Genomic DNA, 20,965 nt, shown 5'->3' on the forward strand with positions numbered 1-20,965 from the left:
TGAGATCTAGGAATGCCATACCTAACTGAAGCTCTCATTTGTTCTTGGAGAATAAACACTTGGATCTATTTGGATTTAGAAGTTAAAACAAAAAAGGATCTCCAGTAACAACAAAATGTACAAAGTAATAGGGCCAACTCCATGAACAAAGTATACGTTATGATTCAACAGAAATAATACATTTAAATGTAATTTACCTAACTTTCTTTCAAACTTGGATTACCTCATTTTCATTTGGTTACTTTATAAAATTATTATATTTTTAAACTCTGACAAATTTTCTGAAGGGAAAGAAATAGTAAAACGTAAATGCAGTAAAAAATGCACATCTATAAAAACACACACATGGACAGAGATGTATTGAAAAACAAAAACATACCCAGGCCTCCCAAAGGAAAGAATAATTTCTTTCGAAGCTCCGAGCTAAAATGTTAGTTTCACAGGCCATACTGAGATATACAAAAATTTCAGGACCTCGGATTCGGGTGGAAGAAGTGAATGAATTCTAGAATCTGACTCTGTGTTCAGTTCTGGGCTCAACCACTTGCTAGCTGTGTGAGCTCAGGCCATACTGAATACTTGCTCAACGTTATTATTCTGTGTTTATTATTCTGTGCTTATTCCTAAGTGAAAGCAACAATTTTAGTATTATTATTACAAGTTCTTAATAATAGAACGTAAGTCCAAAAAAGAAGACTGGAAAAAAGAGTGTTTTACATCTAAAATTAATTTTTTTAAAAAGTGGTAACAATATGAAATGATGGCCATGTTAATTCTGTTAATTAGCTTGACTGTGGCAATTATTTTAAGGTACACATGCACACCAAAACATCAAATCATACACTTTAAATATATACAATTTTTATTTGCCAATTATATCTCAATTAACGGTGGAAGGAAAAATCTCTGCAAATTTAGAAATGAGAAGAAACACAAAAAGACAATGACTAGCCTCTTCGTGTCCTTCGTCCTTCACCTTCTGCAAACTGTAAAGACAGAAAAAACCAGAACTACCAAGCATACCTGGTGGGTTTAGCCGCACATCTGATGTTTCCCACCTTGTCCCTTCCTGTCGATGTCAAGCAGTCAGCCAGGACTTATCAGAAAACTCAGGCGTAAAGAAGTATTCTGTCATCAGATTCAGGGTGCTTACTGTGACCCCCCTCTTTTCCTGATTTCTCTAGCATTTCTGTACTCCCCTGCACAGGCCCGTCCCCCACTCCCAACCTAAAGCACAGGGCCCCCAGCCACGTGCCTTACCTTCTTTCAGCATGCCCACTTTTAAACACTTCATGAAGCGGCAGGCCTGGCACGACTTACGTCTGCGCTTTGTGATTTCACATTCATTCGTGGCAGGGCAGCTATATTCTATATTACCTGAAACACAGAGTTGGAAGAAAAGCAGTTAGATCTGCAACACCCAAAAAACGTGAGCATCCCAAAGGCAATGTCTACTCTCTTCACCCTGCCCCTCCCCTCAGAAAAGTCACAGGAGATTCCTGAGGGTGTCATAAATGCCACCAAGCTGTCTGCTCGGTAGCAACCACTTGAGATGCACTGAGTAACTGGAAGATACGTGGTAAAGGGACTCAGATGCTTAAGGTTAACATTAGCCTTTAAAACACCATGTTTAGTCTACCCATGCAAAAGAAGTCTTCCAGAATCTTAGGATCCAAATGAATTTTCAAACTAGATTATTTCCATAAAAGCACAAACATCAAAATCGTATTCTCATACCATCCATTCCAGATTTCTTTTGGTTCCTAACGCTCCAATGCATCAGGCTTATTGTCTTTCTGACACTAAACAGCATAAAACTCACTGCGAAAAATGATCAGCACTCGAACCTGGGGCCTTACAATACGCTCCTAGAGGGTAGGGACTGAAATGACATGGCTCTTCCCGGGGCCTTAGAACACAGTTCTCTGCTTCATAAATGCTTGTTGAGGAGGAGGAAGAGGCTAACGATGATGATGATGATGATGATAATGGTCATCATCATCATCATCATGTTTGTTACATTATATGCATAATGAATTCCAAACACACAAGCTCCACGGAAGTGTTATAAATAAAAACTAACCTGCTACGAAACTATATTTTTAATATCAGAGTTGACATTGTTTGTGGTCGTACTTACACACTGGAAGTGATAAATACGTAGCCAGAAGAAGATCCAAACTTTTACTTGAATTTTTTTCAATTAATACCAATGACAGCGTGTGGGATGTGCTGTAGGGCTGCCTACAGCTTTGTAAAGAATCTGCCTTTAAAATAAAGCCTCTCTCCTGTATCAGCTCTGTCACATAGTGCTTGAAGGCCTCTCCTACTTCCTAACCCTTTCCCCTTGTGATTAAGTGCATTAGTATCTTAATGAAAATGCATTCTGTTTATTGCCCTCTTGGGAAGGGGGAGGTCATCACACCAAATGCATAAATTGTCATCAGAGATGGTCCGAGCATAATTGCAATTTTGCTGCTCTGTGTTTGCAATACTCAGGGTCCGTCCAAGTCCCCTGAAACATGCGCAGATTCTAGTAATTAGCATAGAGTCTGCCTGGGACCACAGCATTGATGAAATATTTCAGAGTTAATCACACTTTGTAAACACTGATTTATATTGACTACCTTTCTCCAGACTGATGTCTCCTCATTAAATATCACATTAGTGGATTGCAGGATTGTACAAAGACTCAACTACTCAGCAACTGCTAATTCAACAGGAAGTAACACCTAACCACTTATAACTACTCAAAATTGGTTAAGCATGCAAGACTAAAAATTTTTTAAAAGCCGTGCATTATACCTTGAGATAAGCCTATCAAAACTGTTTGACTAAATTAGCATTCTAACTCAGGGCACTTATAATAATAAAAGCAACTACTTTTTAACATGAGATTAAATAATAAGGGTAATAGTAGTTGCATCAACAGAGGCACACGCCATCACCTTCTTAAGAGCTATTGCTAATATCCAGAAAACTGAGGATAAGTCAAAGGAACTAGCTGGGTCATGGCTGAGAATAAAAGGATTTAGGGTCTGAACTTTAGATGAACCATTTTTCACTGCTGTGCTTCTTTAACCATCACTGGAAATTTATTTTGCATCTGGGGATTATTGCTAGTTATGTCCTAGGGATTAATTAGTATTCTACTACCAGATTCTTCCACTCTACATACCTCTTCCTATACATATTTTAAAAAGAAACTCAGTTTTTGCTTTCTTAGAAAGAACTGAACAGTAACTATTAGGAATGAAAAATGGTTTCCAAACAGCATTTCTTGCCCCTTTTTGCCTAAAGATTCAGTATGAAGTTGTAACTTTGCTCACTTTCCAGTATCAAAGCAAGATCCACACTTTTAACCCAACACTGGAAACTCCCAGCAGGATGACCCACCAGCCCCTTCCCCCACCCCCACAAAAAAAATCATCTTTCCTTTCAAACTAGTCCCTCCTCATCTGAAAATGCTATCTTCATCCTCCAAAGGAATGCATTTCAGACAGGAACCTAAATCAGGCACATGTGAGCTCACACTTGGACTCTGGGACTTATCTTCTAACTGGGCATTTTGCCTCTACGCTGTCCCCCTGGAATCCATGCTGCGTATCTCTTCCTAGGACTTCTTGGGGTATGTCAGTACCCTAATTTAAAAAAAAAAATCACTAGATTTCTACGGCCTCTTGAATTAAATATAAAATATTAGACTGGCAAACAAAATCCCCACTCCAATAAAATTCCCATCTATGTCTCCAGCAATATTACAATTATTACCTTATGTGAACTTTCTGATGCAGCCATTTCAATTTACTCATTTTTTCCCTGTGTCCTTCAGACTTCCCTCTGAGAATGATTTATCTTTGCCCCCCTTTTCTTCTTAAAATTACTTCCAAGGCTCAATGTTCAACTCAAATTCCATTCAAATCTTTCATGAAAACCTCTCAGACCATCACAGCAGAAAATGACTTCTTCGTCATCATATCTTTTCATGTACTCTCATCACATACAGACATGCCATAATTTGTCATATCTTTTTTGAATGCATATTACCCATTAGATGGTAAGATCCTGGAGGCAAGGACCATTTCTTATGCAGTAGAAAAATCTTCCACCAGAAATTAGTAAATAAGTAAAATAATATGCTTAGAAAGCTTATATTTTCTTGATATCTCAAGGTCACTGCTATGAACACCAATTACAGTGCTGTAATGTAGTAATGTCCACAAGGTCAAGTAAGCTAGATGTCTCATCAGGAGGCAGCATCAAGAACACTAGGAGAACCATTCCACAAATCAAAAAATAGTATTAGGAAACCTAGTTAATTTTTTAAAACCGTGAAAAGTAGCTTTGAGAAAAATGGAAATGCAAGGCAAAACAGGAAAAGATCATTGAGGGGAAAACCCAAAATATACAAAGGCTGCTAGGGAACAAAGTGTGAAAAGAAAAGAAAAAAAAAAAACTATAAGAGGCTTTAAAGGAAATAAAAGAGCATCTTGATATGAATAGAATAAGAATACAAGGAAAATAAAACATATATCGATAGATGCCACTAAAAGGGTTAATTTTTATCTTGTTATAGTACTTATTGGAGCCACATTGGAGAAAATATTTAGGAGTGATTCAACAAGAGTAGCTAAAACTATGAATGGTGCTTCTAAGAATGATTGTGTGAAGATTTTTAAGTTTCTTCAAAAAGCAGAAGGAAAATACAAAATTACCACATGAGAATTTGAGAACATATATAAAGAAGCATTCTAGTTTCCTTTCTAACCACCACATTGCATAATTCCTCAATGACAAAAGGAAATATAAAGGCAGAGAAAACTTTAATAGTGCCTTAGGATGAACTTTGAGGGAGAAGATAAGTCTTATTCATTCTTGGGTCCTTAGTGCTTATCAATGAGTCTGCAATTTTGTATCATGTGATGGGCTGGATCAGAAAGAGGTAGCTTCTCCTCATGAGAAGTCCACGGTCCTACAGAAGAGATAAGACTTGTAAGCAAATAACATTACAATTTAGTGTGGGGAGCAATGGTCCTGGATTCGGTACAAGCACGCACGTGCAAATACATGCACTCCCAAAAATGCAAAGATTACGCCTAAGAAAGTCAATGATTCCTCAACCTGGGAGTAAATGACTGAACTACGCTGTGAAAAATGAATAAATAACTACATTGTAGTAGAAAAATCTTCCCCAAATCTATAGGCAACAACACATTTTTGTAAAAACTTTCACTGTAGATGGATAGAAAATATAGGGGTCCTGAAGGTTTCCCAAATGCTGTATTTTCAGTTTAAGTGTACAGAAATTGTTTACGATGAATCAGGTATCCTTCAGCCAAATCTCAATAAATTAGTCTTGACATATACGAGTGATAACCTTGATTTCACTAAGTAACACCAGTTTATATCTTGAAAAACAAATCAACATTATTCTAAAGAACTTATGTGCTGGAGGGAAACCTGTCTAATTTCAAAGCCCACCCATTGAGTTACTTAGTTCATTGTTGTTGGCTATGATCACCCGGCCAACAATCTTTGATCCGCGTTAGCGTCTATACAGATTCTGTCCTTGAAATACCTTTACTGGTGCTTTTTTGATGTTTTAAAAAAAAAAGGCATTTTACCCTAAAAATGTGCTGCCCCAAGCGCCTAGGTAATAATGTTACTTCTATTTTGGTAATGGCTCAAAGACATTACTCCCAATAGTCTACATGACCTCTATGGGGCACTTGTTTTCCTTGGATTCACGAAAAGTGGAAACTAGATAAAAATATTTCCGATAGCAACCTGGGCACCTGGAATGTTAACACTGGACAAGCCTTCAGGAGGATGCAGAAGTTATTGTTCACAAGCCAGGATTCTCATTTCAGACACAGAGTTTTCTTGGATTATAGCTTGCTGTTTTCTGGGACACATTTGTTAGATGGCACCGGGGACTGAATTGGGCACCGACTGAGGACGCGACTGGAATTTTCCCAGTTTTGTCAATAGCTGGGGAAGTGAGCTTCGTTGCAGAGGGAACCAAATCAACATGTGAGCTTTGGGTTTTTGAACTCGGCTGACAAGAATGATAGAGCAATTTATAATATCTTCTGGCAGCTTTTCAGAGAGTCCTGGGCTCTGATTACTTATTTCGGAGTCTTTTGTACAATTAGTTTGTAGGCAATATAATTTTCTCACTTACTGCTTAATAGAATCTTGCAGCTAGCTGGCGGATAGAATAACAGGGTGTATGTAAAGCTCCAGCCTGGAGTGCCAGTGGATAATTTGTATATTCCTTTCAGTCGCTTAATGGACTTTTACAGTTTGGCAGTGAAAGGGCTGAATGATGTAAATTAGCATGGCATCTCAAAATAAAAATATATGTCAAATCCTTACTCCCAACCCACATCACTCAAGCACAGTAATGATGCATTTGGCTTCATGTAGTTCCTAAGAGTCGTCCTCTTTTTCATACATACAGACATCATAATTGTAAAGCCAATTTGGAAGCATCTGTATATTTCTCCCAATTGTTTTAATTTTATTAACAGAACCAAATGGCTTGAGATGACCCGCAGGGCGCTCCAAGTGCGGTTTATCCAATTGTTTTCCAACATTAAGTGATTTTAAAATAATGCGATTTGCCTTAGTACACAATCACAGAGCATTAAAAACATGCAGCCAACAATCGGTAGTATTTTTGTTTTAAATACCTAAAAACATTTAAAAAAGAAAGAAAACCCTCTACTGTATAATAGTAAAAGTTTTTCCATACAGCGATACAACTTCCCTTTCTCTTTTTTTCTTCTCTTTCTTGTTTTTAGTGCTGCTTTCTCCCTAACTACTTTCTGCCCATTCCACTTGAAATTGAAATATTATCTACAACTGGGATTATATAATATGGAATAATAATTTATTATATATCTGTAGCAGAAAGTCGTAGTTCCATCAATGTACATACTTTTTAAATCTTTTCAAAGAATCCCAAATTAGAGTTAAAAGTAAGTTACCTGGAAACACTATACCTGTTCCCAAGGGATTGTTCTGAATACTTTTGAAGCTCCCTTTAGAAATGCCACCAAAGTCACTTTATAAACTATGGGGGGGAGGGGGAGGGGAAGGCAGTCAAATTACATTTCATCCATATTCACCCAAAACATCTGGCCACCTTCTTTATCACAAAACATGATGGCAAATGATATCGGTCCGTTATTAAATTTTAAAATTCACCTTCAAATCTCAAGGACCTCCAGATCACTGATGGTGTTTTAAGAATCTGCCTTGGGGCGCCTGGGTGGCTTAGTCGGTTAAGCGTCCGACTTTGGCTTGGGTCATGATCTCGCGGTTCGTGGGTTCGAGCCCCGCGTCGGGCTCTGTGCTGACAGCCAGCTCAGAGCCTGGAGCCTGTTTCAGTCTGTGACTCCCTCTCTCTCTGACCCTCCCCTGCTCACGCTGTCTCTCTCTCTCCTAAAAATAAATAAAACATTTAAAAAAAAAAAAAAAGAATCTGCCTTAAGCTCTAAAGAGGATGCCCAATGGTATTACAAGGAAAGGCAGCGTCAGGTTCCCAAAGGGTCGGCAGAGCACCTGGGAGATGGAGGCTGTGGCATACTGAGGAAGGAGGAAAGGACGTCACATCCGGTTAACAGTCATATCCGGCTCTTATCAAAGGAATTTCGTATACAGGGCTATGCCAAAGTCTCACATTCTTTGCCCCTCTATCCTTTTAAAAAACCATGAGGTGGAAGACAAGCAGGTATAGCAAAGGTCTTTTGATATTTGGCTCTCTCAGATTCTACAGGATTAAATTCCAATAATCACAAACATGGTATACAGGAGCCACATTCGGGCATAGACTGCTGCATGTTCACATGCAGCTCAGGCCTAGCTCCCACTTGAGAATAGATGATGGTTTGTCTTTAAGGAAAAAAAGGTCAGAAAGAAGCCCATAAAAGCAGGCAGGCTCATAAACTCTGAGCAATGTCAACTGACTGGAGACCAAGACCACACACTCCGGTTTCATCTTCCAGAGAACCATGCTGGGTGGGCCACTGAACCTATCCTCCATCTCCCTGTGCGATGTAGCTAACCACAAGATTGTACTGACCTGTTGAATTAAAAAGGAAATAGATTGGCAGGAAAACATTGTTGTCAAATGGGGGGAAATTATTTAGCCTTGCTTTTTTTTCCAAGTTAAACAAAATATAGCCTACCTCCGTTTCTCCCAAATCCGTCAACACGGACATTCCTTTATTTCTTAAATTCCGCAATTATTGACTAAACACGAGGCACTATGCATACTCATCTCATAGAAAAAGGGGAAAAACTACTGTATGTCCATTTCATGTCAGTCCTTAGTATACTACCTTGCATAGGGTTTAGAAAGACATCTGAAAATAAATGAGTGAAAGCAGAGGAGAAGAGGAAGAAAAGAAATGGCAGGTGAAAGTCCAAATTAGCTCTGCCATTTACTAGCTGTGTGAACTTAAACTAGTTACTTTACCTTTACTCCTCTCAGATTACTAAAATATAGAAGAGAAATAATCACATGCACTTCACAACACTGTAAGAATTACACGTAATAGAGGTATTAAAACCACAGATCATGTTGCTCCCCCTTCTGAGAACAAAAGGGAGAGACATTGGAGGATTTCATCAATTACTAAATACTTTCACTCTTAAGACCTAAATCTTGAACTTGGAAACATTATAAAACAACCTTCCTCAGATTTATGCAAAAGTGTAAATATGAATATACCATTCACCCAGAGAAGCTTGAAGAAAATCTTGTCTTGCCAACAGCTCTAGTGTACATGGCTATATTTTACGATAATAGGAGAAGAGGAAGAAGAAGAAGAACTCAAGTCATTTTTTAAAGGCACTAACGTGTCTAAGAAGTGAAATTCTGAGATACCAACCACATCTTGTGAGCACTTCCTGTCAGTGTGCTGGGCTCATGAACTGCACATCACTGGGTGTAATCTGATTATAATCAAGGGTAAAGGATTTACAAAGCTCTTCCAAATCCCACCCCAGCCTTATCCCTTCCCACAGTCCAGGTCAATTTCTATCCCTATCCCAAGCCCACCCTTGTCTGACATGTACGCTGAATTAGTCCAAATTCCTAGAAAGAGCGTTAACTTTTCTGCTGGTCCTCTTCATGTGCTCTTTAATCATGTCTTCGATGAAGCTTTCCCAGAGCCCACAAGACTGAGTCCTTATGGGTATAACTAGTTCATCTTACATTTGTCTTCATGTGGATCATTCTCTTAGAACCCAACATACTTTGGGGCACCTGAGTGGTTCAGCTGCCTAAGCACCTGCCTCTTGATTTCAGCTCAAGTCATGATCTCACGTTTCATGAGTTTGAGCCCTGCATCAGGCTCTGCACTGGTGGTATGGAGCCTGCTTAGATTCTTCTCTCTTTCTGCCCCTCCCGTGCTCATTCTGTCTCTCCCTCTCTCTCAAAAAATAAACTAAAAAAATAAAAATAAAAATAAAAATAAAAAAAGAACTCAACATACTTTATCATTTATGCCTACTGGATCACGCACCTCCTGTTCCAATTGTAGATTCCTTAAGGACAGGGACTTATTATACCCCCTGGAATCCCTTGTGTCCAAAAAAGAATGTGTAGTCAACTCAATGACCCACAGGAAGCCACTCATTACCTGTCGACTTGACTTTTAGTGATTCCATCATTTTAATATTTAGCCCCAAATTATTCTTTAAAAAAAAAAACTAAGTACAGTCAATGAGACAGAATAAAACTAATAGGAATCTGCTAATAATATATCATTTGGCACTAAGCAACACAAAGTTAACGGATATTAAACTTTGAGAAGAACCTAATGTCTAGTTGATTGAGTCTCCTTGTTTTAGAGACCACAGACAGGTAAGTATGTACTGATTAATTTCTTTTTTTTTTTTTTAAATATTTTTATTTATTTCTAGGAGACAGAGAGAGACAGCGTGAGCAGGGGAGGGTCAGAGAGAGAGGGAGTCACAGACTGAAACAGGCTCCAGGCTCTGAGCTGGCAGTCAGCACAGAGCCCGACGCGGGGCTCGAACCCACGAACCGCGAGATCATGACCTAAGTGAAAGACGGACGCTTAACCGACTAAGCCACCCCGCCACCCCTGTACTGATTAATTTCTGATCGCTGGACTTTATTGACAAGGATATGGACTAATTAATTGCAAAAAAATAGACTAAAACTCAAATATCCTGACATCTAGTCCAATGCTCGTTAAATTCACCCATTAAAATCTGCATATCAATACCTATAATAAACACTAAGAGTGCCAGGCACTATTTTATGTGTTTTATAGATATGAACCCCATTTGGCAGATGAGAGAATGAAGGCACTGAAAGAAAGTCCGTGCTCTTAACTATGATGCAATGCTGCCTGACTCCGATCTTTGAAAAGTAATTAATTGGGTATTGTTCGAATAGAAATAAAAAGTGAAATTCCTATCTTCTAAGAAGGTGCTGTGTGTAGTTGTTGTTGCTATTGTTTGCTGGTTGGAAATGAAATTTTGATGCCGTGGAGTCATAAGATAAGGGTGGATCTTGGCATTGTCCTTTGCTATTGTCAGACTTATGGTACAAGGGCAGCTGTGGGAGAGGATAGGGTTGCTTTTGGGTAATGGAATCTCTCAACACCTCAAAAAGAAATCCCTCAACTTGCCTCTGAACCACTATGGTTTGTGGCCAGTTTAATTCCACAGAAACCAAACAGACCGTGTCACCAAAGCAACAGGTGTCAGGTTGTAAACGATGCATTTTAAAGATCCCAAAATAATGCTCTTGTTCACGGTAGGAGAGAAAAGTAATCCATACTCAGGAGGGTGTGTTCTGAGATGCATTTAAAAAAAAGGAATAACAACTGTGTAATAAAAACACGCTCACTGATGAAGATGATGGAGAATACAAATCTCCCTCATCCAAGGTAACCAGAAATTGAATGGTTTTTTTTTGGCTTTGATGTGATGACATCTTCTTGGAAAAGGCCACTGTTCTTCCATACAGTAGAATGCATGCCGTACGTGATGTGTATGGCCGCTGCATCTCAGTTTTTAAGCTCCTATAGAGTAGGGATGGTGTCACAGAAGTATTTATAAAAGAGCTCAGAGATGACCACTGCCATAAGAAAGATGATAGATCTGCAGCAACCACAACCCCCGAATCTGCTGTGTCCAGTATTCAACAGCAACTCATACATGTGCTTTCTTTACCTACATATTTTAAACTTTGATGAATTTGCTTATCTTTTTTTAAAACATATGACTAAAAAGCAGTTTAGCAAAAGACTTTAAGTGAAAGAAATACTAATAAAATCTAATGCATCCACTAGTTTTTAATAGAAAGGCACACTTTACAGTGGCAGTTATCAGATGGCACAAGAAGTCTAAATGACAAGCATAGAGGCATTAGAGTCATAGCCTATGTGACAAAGCAACTGACTCTTTTTTTTACTATTTAAAAAAAAATAAGTAATCCCTCTACCCAGTGTGGAGCTCGAACTCACACTCCCAAAGACTGACCAGCAGGTGCCCCCAAAGCAAATGACTCTTTTTTTTTTTTAAATATTTTTTAACGTTTATTTATTTCTGAGAGAGAGACCGTGTGAGCAGGGGAGGGTCAGAGAGAGAAGGAGATACAGAATGTGAAGTAGGCTCCAGGCTCCGAGCTGTCAGCACAGAGTCCGACGCGGGGCTCGAACCCACAAACCGTGACATCATGACCTGAGCTAAAGTCAGACGCTTAACTGACTGAGCCACCCAGGCGCCCCGCAACTGACTCTTAAATAGGAATTTGAGTTCATACCAATCCTGAGATTTTCCTTGTACCTTCAACAAGTAAACGTAGGCACATCTTTTCCTAGTACTGTCCCTAACTGCTTCTGTTCTTGAGTGCCATCAATGTGCCAAGAACTTGGTCAGAAAAGAGATATTGGTATTAGAGACTTACTTCTTTCAAGATCAAGCTGATGTATTCAATGATTATCTGTGTCCTCCAAAGTTGGTACAGACTTGGGAAAATCCTGCTGGACCCAGTGATGGTAACTGATGGGTCCTTAAACTGTAGGAGGCAGTATAACCATGATCCCAAGGTAAGATAGGAGTCAAACTGGGTTCAAGTGCTGGTTCTACGATTTTCTCTATGAGTCAAGGAAAGCTTTTAAATTTCAAGTTACCTTCTTCAGAAGTGAAAGATAGATCATACCAATGGACACCTTTATGGTGTTGCTATGGAAATCAGTGAGATCGTCTACTCAAGTGCCTGAACCAGAATGAGCACCAATTCTCAACAGTAATGACAACATTGTAATTATACTCAGGGGAGGGATTCAGGACACAGAAGGGCTAAGGGGGCTCTACAAGTGGCCAGGGGCTGGTTCTCAGTGAAGAAGAAGGAAACGCTTGGGAGAGAACTTCTTCTGGCCTGGTGCAAGAAAGCCAAAGGCATAGACCTGGTATCCAAATCACAAGCATGTTATGAGAAACACAAGCAAACAAATATTCAAAAGACAGTATACGTGTTGCCTGGTGGCTCCATCAGTTAAGCACCTGACTCTTAATTTCAGCTGAGATCATGATCTCATAGTTGGTGAGAGATGGAGCCCCACATTGGGTTGAAAGCTTGGGACCTGCTTGGGATTCTCTCTCTCCTCTTTCTCTGCCCCTCCCCCTGCTTGTACTCATGCTGTCTCTCTCTCTCTCTCTCTCTCAAAATAAACAAATAAGCTCCAAAACACACACACACACACACACACACACACACACACACACACACACACACAGTAATCACTAATTACCCCAAGGGTCATGGAACAGACATAGGGCTGCTAAGTGGATTCGAAGTAAAGCAAGGAAAGCCCAAGGGAGAACCATGCAAGTTTCCCAATGTGTCATGTTCGTTACCTAAAGATTTTCCTCTCTGAAATAAACCCTGTGTACTAAAACTGTCCACTATGATAGGAATTGCAGAAAAGTGCCAGGAATTTCTTCTGGAAGGAGTACAGGGGAAAAGTTAGCAGTGAAGCAGGGGGGCTTCCCGTGTGGTGATGGTCCAGGGGAGACAGGGCAGGGAAGGCTGAAGATACCTGTTCAGCTCTCGCTCCTTTATATAACAGTAGGGGTCAACAAGTGTTTTTTCTTAAAGGCCCAGACAGTAAATATTTCAGCCTTGAAGGTCATTCTGTCTCTACTCTGACACCCCAGCAAGCTGGTGGAAGCACAAAAACAGCCACTAACAACACAAGAATGGACGTGGCTGCGTTCCAATAAAACTTCCTTTAGCAAGATTTCTTTGGCCCCAGACCTTGGTTTACTGATCTCTAGTCTAAAAAATCACACACACACACACACACACACACACACACACACAATGTCTATTACCCATGATTTCCTTTCTTACTTATAGCCCTGTAAAGTAGCTTCCTACAAGTTAGGTGCAGACATTACAAAAGAAGTCTTAATAATCTGATAATATCTCAGAAGAACAAATGACAGAAGAAGTTGGAGGGCTTTTGCCTAATATATCTATAAAATTTGAAATTGTTCTCCATATAAAACATAGTCTGAATACTCTGGGGGACAGTGAAGGCATTCCGGAAGCAAGGGAGGTGCCTTGGGAGTAGTGAAGATGCTTTGGAGGCAAAAGGGAAAAAAAAAAAAGGTGCAATCAAGGACAAAATCTTGGGCTAGATTCATTCCTTTGAAGATTCTTGTATTTGTCTCTGATCTTCTTCAAATGAAAACTATGTGAATAGTTTGCACTGAAAAATGGTATCAGAATGCAGACTTGGCTATGCTTTCAGATTCACTCCAAAGGTACATTCAGATTTCAAGCTCTAAATCCTCTTCTTTTTTTTGTATTATTACTCAGCTATGCCTTTATGAAAAAGTATATTAGAATACAGTGGTCTCTTTAAGCTTATTCAAACCAAAATAAAACAAGATGTAATCCCTAAGAATATAATTTTTTCTTTAAAAATACAGACTCATTCATATAATCACATTTTCTCCCTACTTCTGACCAGTATTCATCACAATAAAAAAAGAGTTGTCCTCTGTTGTAGTCAGAAAGTTTATACAAGCAATCATTTTGACATCAAAACAAGAAAAGAAATAAGCCTCTTTCCTTCTGAAATAAAGAATTAGAGAGCCTGGGAAGTGTTATCAGTGGTGGGTGTGGAGGTATATTTTTAGGATCAACCTAAAACTAACAACTAAGACTCCTGAGTAGCAGGGGCACCTGGGTGGATCAGTCGTTTGGGCGTCTGAATTCAGCTCAGGTCATGATCTTGTGGTTCGTGAGTTCAAGCCCTGAGTCTGGCTCTGTACTGACAGCTCAGAGCCTGGAGCCTGCTTCGGATTCTGTGTCTCCCTCTCTCTCTGCCCCTCCCCCAAATGCGTGCATGCATTCTCTCTCTTTCTCAAAAATAAACATTAAAAACATAATTTTAAAAAAATCCAGAGTAGCAAAATGAATATCAACAGATGACGATTAGGGAACTGAGACAGAAAACTGATATGATAAAAGAATTGGATCCTCAAACTTCATATATAGGGAGTTTCTAAAAATGAATTATAAAAAACCAGATCTTTTTAGGACATATTTCTGACTGTCTCCTTTTTAAAAAACTTTACTATTACAAGGCTTTAATATTATCTAATCATAACTTCGGAAAGGGTCTTAATTACCCATTTTTATTTTATTTTATCAACATAATAGAATCTTTTGCCCATGGACTAAAATCTCTTAAGAAGAATTCAGTCTAAAATTATTTGACGTTTTAAAAGCTTAAAAAAAGGGCACCTGGGTGGCTCAGTCAGTTAAGCATCTGACTTCAGCTCAGGTCATAATCTCACGGTCCGTGGGTTTGAGCCCTGCATCAGGCTCTGTGCTGACAGCTCAGAGTCTGGAGCCTGAATCAGATTCTCTATCTTCCTCTCTCTCTGTTCCTCCCCCATTCATGCTCTGTCTCTCAAAAATAAATAAAAGTTAAAAAAAAATTTTTAAATAAAAGCTTAAAAAATATTCAAGGTGGGGTAACGAGTGGTAAGGAGCACAGGCTCCTGGCTCACGCTGAAATCCAGTTGTTTTTGGGCCATTACTTCTCTGTGCCTCAAGTTCCACATACATAAACATGAGTGTATAATAATATAATAGTAGTATCTACCTCCTGGGGATAATGTAAGGATTACTACAACAGTTAGTGTAAATCACAGAGAACAATGTGTGGCACATTGTAAAAACTGATATGATGACAGACTAACGAATTCTTCATCTACTGTTAGTGGTAAAGACATTGTGTGCAATTCAAGAGGCACAAAACAACGGTTTACACTGTCCACATATGTAATTATTTATGTACAGCCTAAGGAGGTAAAAGATTAGAACTTCAAATTCAGGGAGTATCTGAAACCCCTCAAAAATGTTTAAACATTCCCTCACACTCATTAGGATGGCCACGATTGGAAAGCGAAAGGGAAAAGAAAGGGAAGGAAGGAAGGAAGGAAGGAAGGAAGGAAGGAAGGAAGGAAGGAAGGAAAATGCCAGGAAGGATGCAGAGAAACTGAAACCGTGTATACTGTCAGTGGGAAAGTAAAATGGTGGAGCCATTATGGAAAACCAATCAGTACAAAGGTTCATCAAAACATTAAAAGTAGAATTACCATATGATCCAGAAATCCCACTTCTGGGCATCTCTCCAAGACACTGGAAACAGGGTCTCAAAGAGATATTTCTCTACCCAGGGTTCATTGTAGTACTTTTCACAACAGCCAAGAGTCAGAAAGAACCTATTGTCTTTTGATAGGTGAATGGATAAAGCAAGAGTGGTATAGACCTATGATGGAATATTATACAGCCTCAAAAAAGAAGGAAATCCTGTCATATATGACGACATGGATAAGCGGAGGACATTTTGCTCACTGAGATAAGGCAATCACAAAAAGACAAATACTCATGATTAGAATATGGGAGGTCAAAGTAATCATATTCACAGAAACCACAAAAGTGGTTTCCAGGGATTGGGGGGAGGGGAGGTGATGGGCAAGAAGAATGGGCAATTGTTTAACCAGTGTAGGGTTTCAGTTTTGCAGCATAAAAACATTTAAAGATCTGTTGCACAATAATGTGCAGTTAACCAATACACTGTACACCTAAAAATGGTTAAGATGGCAATTTTTATGTTCTGTGATTTTTATGTTACATGCATTTTTTGTTATGTGATTTTTCCCACAGTAAAAATAAATAAATAAATAAATGCTTAAATATCATTTACATATAAACACTTTTAAAATTGCGTAAGTGAGCTGCAACGACTAGGCCTTCACATTATAGAATCCTACCCATTATCAACAACTTCAAAAGAAGTGAACTAAAGCAGTGGGTATGCTTTACCGCATCTAAGATATTATCTAAGTTTTTCAAGTAATATCTCAGAAAAATGAACCACTGCCCTGCGCTTGTTAACAATAAAGAAAGAAGTTCTGACCCATGCCATGAAACGCTACCCCGCTCCCTATTCCTTACATCCCACTCATAGCTTCAAAGACATGAATTTAACAAGTTACTGATGTTTCCCTTCCTCAGGACCCAGCAAATCATACTGTGACATATACTCCTACAACTAATTACCAAAATGAACCACATTCACATCAACAGGAACCTGAGACCATAGAACTATCTTCGCTCCTTCTTTGTTTACCTTCCTACCTCTAAGGTGAACATTGTAATATACTAGAGTTAGCCGGAACTAACTTTGAGTTTATGGGCAGAAAGGTCGTATCATGTAATTACTTTAACATATGCATTAAAACATGAATTTTGAAAATATCAAACACAGGTATCATTCCTACTATAGCTACTGAGGCTCTTCTAACAAGGTAACTTATCAGCTGTTTCTCTGAATAACACAGCCTTATTGTCAGGGCTTGGTTCTGGGTCAAGGGAGGACAAGAATGGAACAATGAAAGCTATTAGCATAGAAAGCAAATGCTGATAGCTTTGCTGGGCAGTTCATCTAGTAACCAAAACACAGCCTCCAGCCCTTCACCAAAATAGTCACCAGATGATTCTAGAGTGGCAGATCTTTCAGAAGAAAGATCTTTGAAAGTAATCAAAACACAGCCTCCAGCCCTTCATCAAAATAGTCACCAGATGATTCTAGAGTGGCAGATCTTTCAGAAGAAAGACCAATCTTTGCCCATTGGTCTACTGGCAAAGGATCAGCCACACCCCACTTCCTACGAAGTCTATCACAAGTGTAAAATCTGACTAGGCTAAAAGACAGGAGAGCGAATGGCAGTTTTAAAGAATTAATTGGAACTGATTCTTGAAGTGCCTCAGGTCTGAGTGTGTAAACTACACAAAGTCCTTCTCAGCCATGACTTGCCTAGAGGAGCGCTGGTGTGGAGTGCCGGAGGCGTTTTAGAGTTGACAAGTGGTAGGCTGGAGCAGGCTAAGAAAAGAAAATTACTCACCAACAGAATGCCTAGAAGAAATGGCAATGCACATGCTTCCTGTCCCCGAGAGAGGGACTGAATCAGGAGCAGGTTAGGGTGGCCCGGGTGGGCTGCCGTGTGAGACATCACCACGCTGGCACCGGAGACAGCACCAAGTCTCAGGCCACAGCCAGCACCCTCCCTACCAAGGACCCCAGCCCAGGTGAACCATGGGAAATTGATCGTATTACCTGAGGGCAGAGGGCTTCAGTCAAGAAAAAAGAAGTTTACAAAAATAAATAAAGGAGACCATGGCCTCTTACGTATGCATGTACATGCAGAGATAATCCAGAATTACCTCCTTATTTTTTCTGAGTCTATCATGTAGGCCATGTCAAGTAGAATCAATGGAGAATATACTAATATTACAGATACATCAGCACACTTCACAGTATGAAGACAGAGCTAAGCTTTTGTTTATTTATTTGTTTGTTTGTTTTTAAGTAGGCTTTCAAGTCCAGCGTGGAGCCCAATGTGGGGCTTGAACTCACAACCCAGTGATCAAGACCTGAGCTGAGATCGAGAGTCAGACACTTAACTAAGCTACCCAGGCACCCCAGAAGATACAGCTAAATTTTAAAAATTACTAAAATGTTTGTCCTTCTATTAATTGTAATTATTGTACTTTTAAAAATTAATGATACTATTATTACAAATTTTCTTAAATGAATAAAAATAAATATAATGCAACTTACTAAAGGAACATAAAATGCATACTATATCACTTCCCAACCACTGCAATTACATAGATGGTAGGAAAGAGTATCACTCATTTTGCAAATATATTGCTATGAAAGCAAATTTTGCCTGCCTAATTTGACTAATTAACAAATTTCACTAATTTGACAATAAACTATAGTTGGACATTTGACCATGTCATAAAAAGTTTCACTAAAAATTCATTTCCTCCACAGGTTCTTAGCCACTATCACTCAACCGGTAAACTTCCCCTATGAATCAATAGCTAAAATGATATGTCAATTTTAAATGACTTCCACAAACTACAGAAGTGTTTAAAAACCATGTAAATGACACCAGAGATTGTCGTGTCACAAATTTGAGTTCCTAATATCCGAAGGGCAAAAATACAGTAAGGATAGTTAAATTGTCTTCTATTTTCTTTTTTTTGATCAAAGATCAACCATGTAATTTAATCTCTGAAAATGATCAGTCTTATTTTATACAACTTAAGATCCAACTTTTTGTCAGTCACTCTGTTACTGTTTTAACTTACATTGATTTTGTCTTCTGATTTGCTAACACACATGAATATGATATACTGCACAGTGATCCCCTGAAAAAAATAAAAACATTCTGAAAACTGAGAGAGTACACTTAAAGATCATCATGATAGAGAACTTGCTTTCAGTTTAAACAAATAATATGTATGTAAAGTTGCCTAAAGTAGTCCTCTGGGTTGAAAATCCTGGTGGTCTTTGTTGCCTACAAGAAGATAAATTGTGGTGATTTATTCTGGCAGTTACCTGGCAGTCAAATCGAGCCCTAGGCATGTTTTTGTATGGCCCCAAATTCAGAGTGGTTTTTATATTCTTAAACAGCTTAAAAAATAAAACAAAGCCACGCAGAGAAGGCATGTGACCCACAGATCTTAAAATATTTACTCTCTGGCTCTACAACAACTTGAGAAGTGATGACAATTTAGGTCCTTCCCTAAAAGTCAGAACAAACCACAGAAAAGAAATCACTACTCATTTATCCCAAGAAGTGGGTTCATTAAGTCAAAACTAAGAGAGATGAATCCGTTAATTATGCTTTTTCTTAAAAGATCCATTCATATAATCCACAGTCTCTACCAACACAGAAAGTTTGCAATATAAATTGCAACTATTAAAATAAACACTGAAAGTTATAATTAAAATAGCCGGAGTATAATAATACCTCTCATTTATAATTTGGCAACATTAATGCATTTCCAAAAACCAGACAAAATTGGCATCAAATGCTAGAAAAGATGGAAAAGTCAACTGAACTTTAACACAAGCAAACTGAATTAAAGCAAACGAACTGTACACAATATTGCTTTTGCAATATTAGTATCAATATTTAATTTAATACAACATTCAAACTGACAACCCCTGAGATTCTTCAAGTCAAATTAACATTTCTATATTATTTTGAGTTTTAATCGTAGAACATGTTAGAGTTTTAAAGCAGCCATTTATATGGGAAAAGATAGTTGCAAATGACATATCAGATAAAGGGTTAATATCCAGAATCTATAAGGAACTCACCAAACTACACGCCCGAAAAACAAACNTCTATAATCCATAAAAAAAAAAAAGCAGCCATTTATAAACTGGGGTAATTATTTTTTCTAAATACTATTTAAGTTAAATAGTATTTTATTATTTTCTTTTGTAAGGTGCAGATGATTTTCAGACACTCAATTTGTAAGTTTCTTCTTCCTCCAGTGTTGTAAATATTCTATTTTAAGACCAAAATTAGCACAAATGGCGAAGAAAACATGACACCCAGGAAAGATCCTCAAGGACTACGCCGCCTGCTTCGGGAAAGAGTCAGCATTTCCGTGTGGAAGAGAAGTCAGCACATCAGATCCACAGGCTGTGTCCACAATTTAGCAGATGGCTAGCAGGCAAACGCCTGATCTTTAATGCCTCATGTTTAAGGTGGTATTTAGGCTCTTACCATGTCACCTGTAGACCCAGACAAAAAACAACCCCCCACCTGGGCTTTAGAAGACTTTACAGTGCAAGAGGCCCTTCAACAGGCTAAGAGGACAAGACCAGCTGGAGCCGACCCCCTGGTATCCCATGATCCCCAGGACCTGGTACCCTCAAATTCTGTGGCTAAACTGCCACAACCCCCATTCCAGGGCCTGCATGGGCCACTACCCTGGGTCCATTCTCTGGAAGGTGACCTGGACTGGACTGTTGGCATGCACATTATGATGTCCATACACCGTCAAGGGGTAGCTGTTTGGAAGGGGTCAATATGCCTTGGACATGCGAGCAAGGGTGTCCACGCTGTGCATAGGACATAATGGGAGGTAGAGAGGGAGAGAGAAATGGGGTGGGTTGTAGGCTAAGGACCGACCCTCCTTCTACAACCTCTTTCTGACCCAAAATTCTTATGAGTCTAGGAATTCAAAATGCAAAGCTGGCCTCCCAGGCCATTATGAAGGTATGTCTGTCCAATAGAAGAATAGAACATACATTACTTAGCAGTTTGTTATCTTGATTTCTAAACTTCTAAACATTTACACATACATTATGTGCCTGGCCACTGTACTTCTGCCTCAGGCCCCACAAACAGAGGGAACTCAGTTCTTATCACAGTCACTCCTACATCTCATGCTCCAAGGACATACTGCTTTCTTCCTGAATCTCATATGCAAAGTTTAAGTGGGAATGTGATATTTCACACAGGTCCCAGGACTCAGGCTCATGTTCTAATTTACCCAGTTTCCCATCCATAGCCACGC

General features: G+C 39.0%; 1 protein-coding gene across 2 annotated transcripts in view; it reads right to left on the reverse strand.

Annotated features, from left to right (window-relative positions):
* The window catches only part of ESRRG (estrogen related receptor gamma), a 229,193-nt gene that overhangs the window by 154,718 nt on the left and 53,510 nt on the right, over positions 1 to 20,965 (reverse strand). For both annotated transcript variants that reach the window (XM_077759692.1, XM_077759683.1), the window contains exon 3: positions 1,261 to 1,377. In XM_077759692.1, coding sequence (XP_077615818.1) covers positions 1,261 to 1,377 — 117 coding nt within the window. The remainder of the gene's footprint in view (positions 1 to 1,260; positions 1,378 to 20,965) is intronic.

The sequence above is a fragment of the Crocuta crocuta genome, unplaced genomic scaffold (genome assembly GCF_008692635.1).
Source record: "Crocuta crocuta isolate KB4526 unplaced genomic scaffold, BGI_CrCroc_1.0 scaffold556, whole genome shotgun sequence".
In the NCBI taxonomy this organism is placed as follows: domain Eukaryota; kingdom Metazoa; phylum Chordata; class Mammalia; order Carnivora; family Hyaenidae; genus Crocuta; species Crocuta crocuta.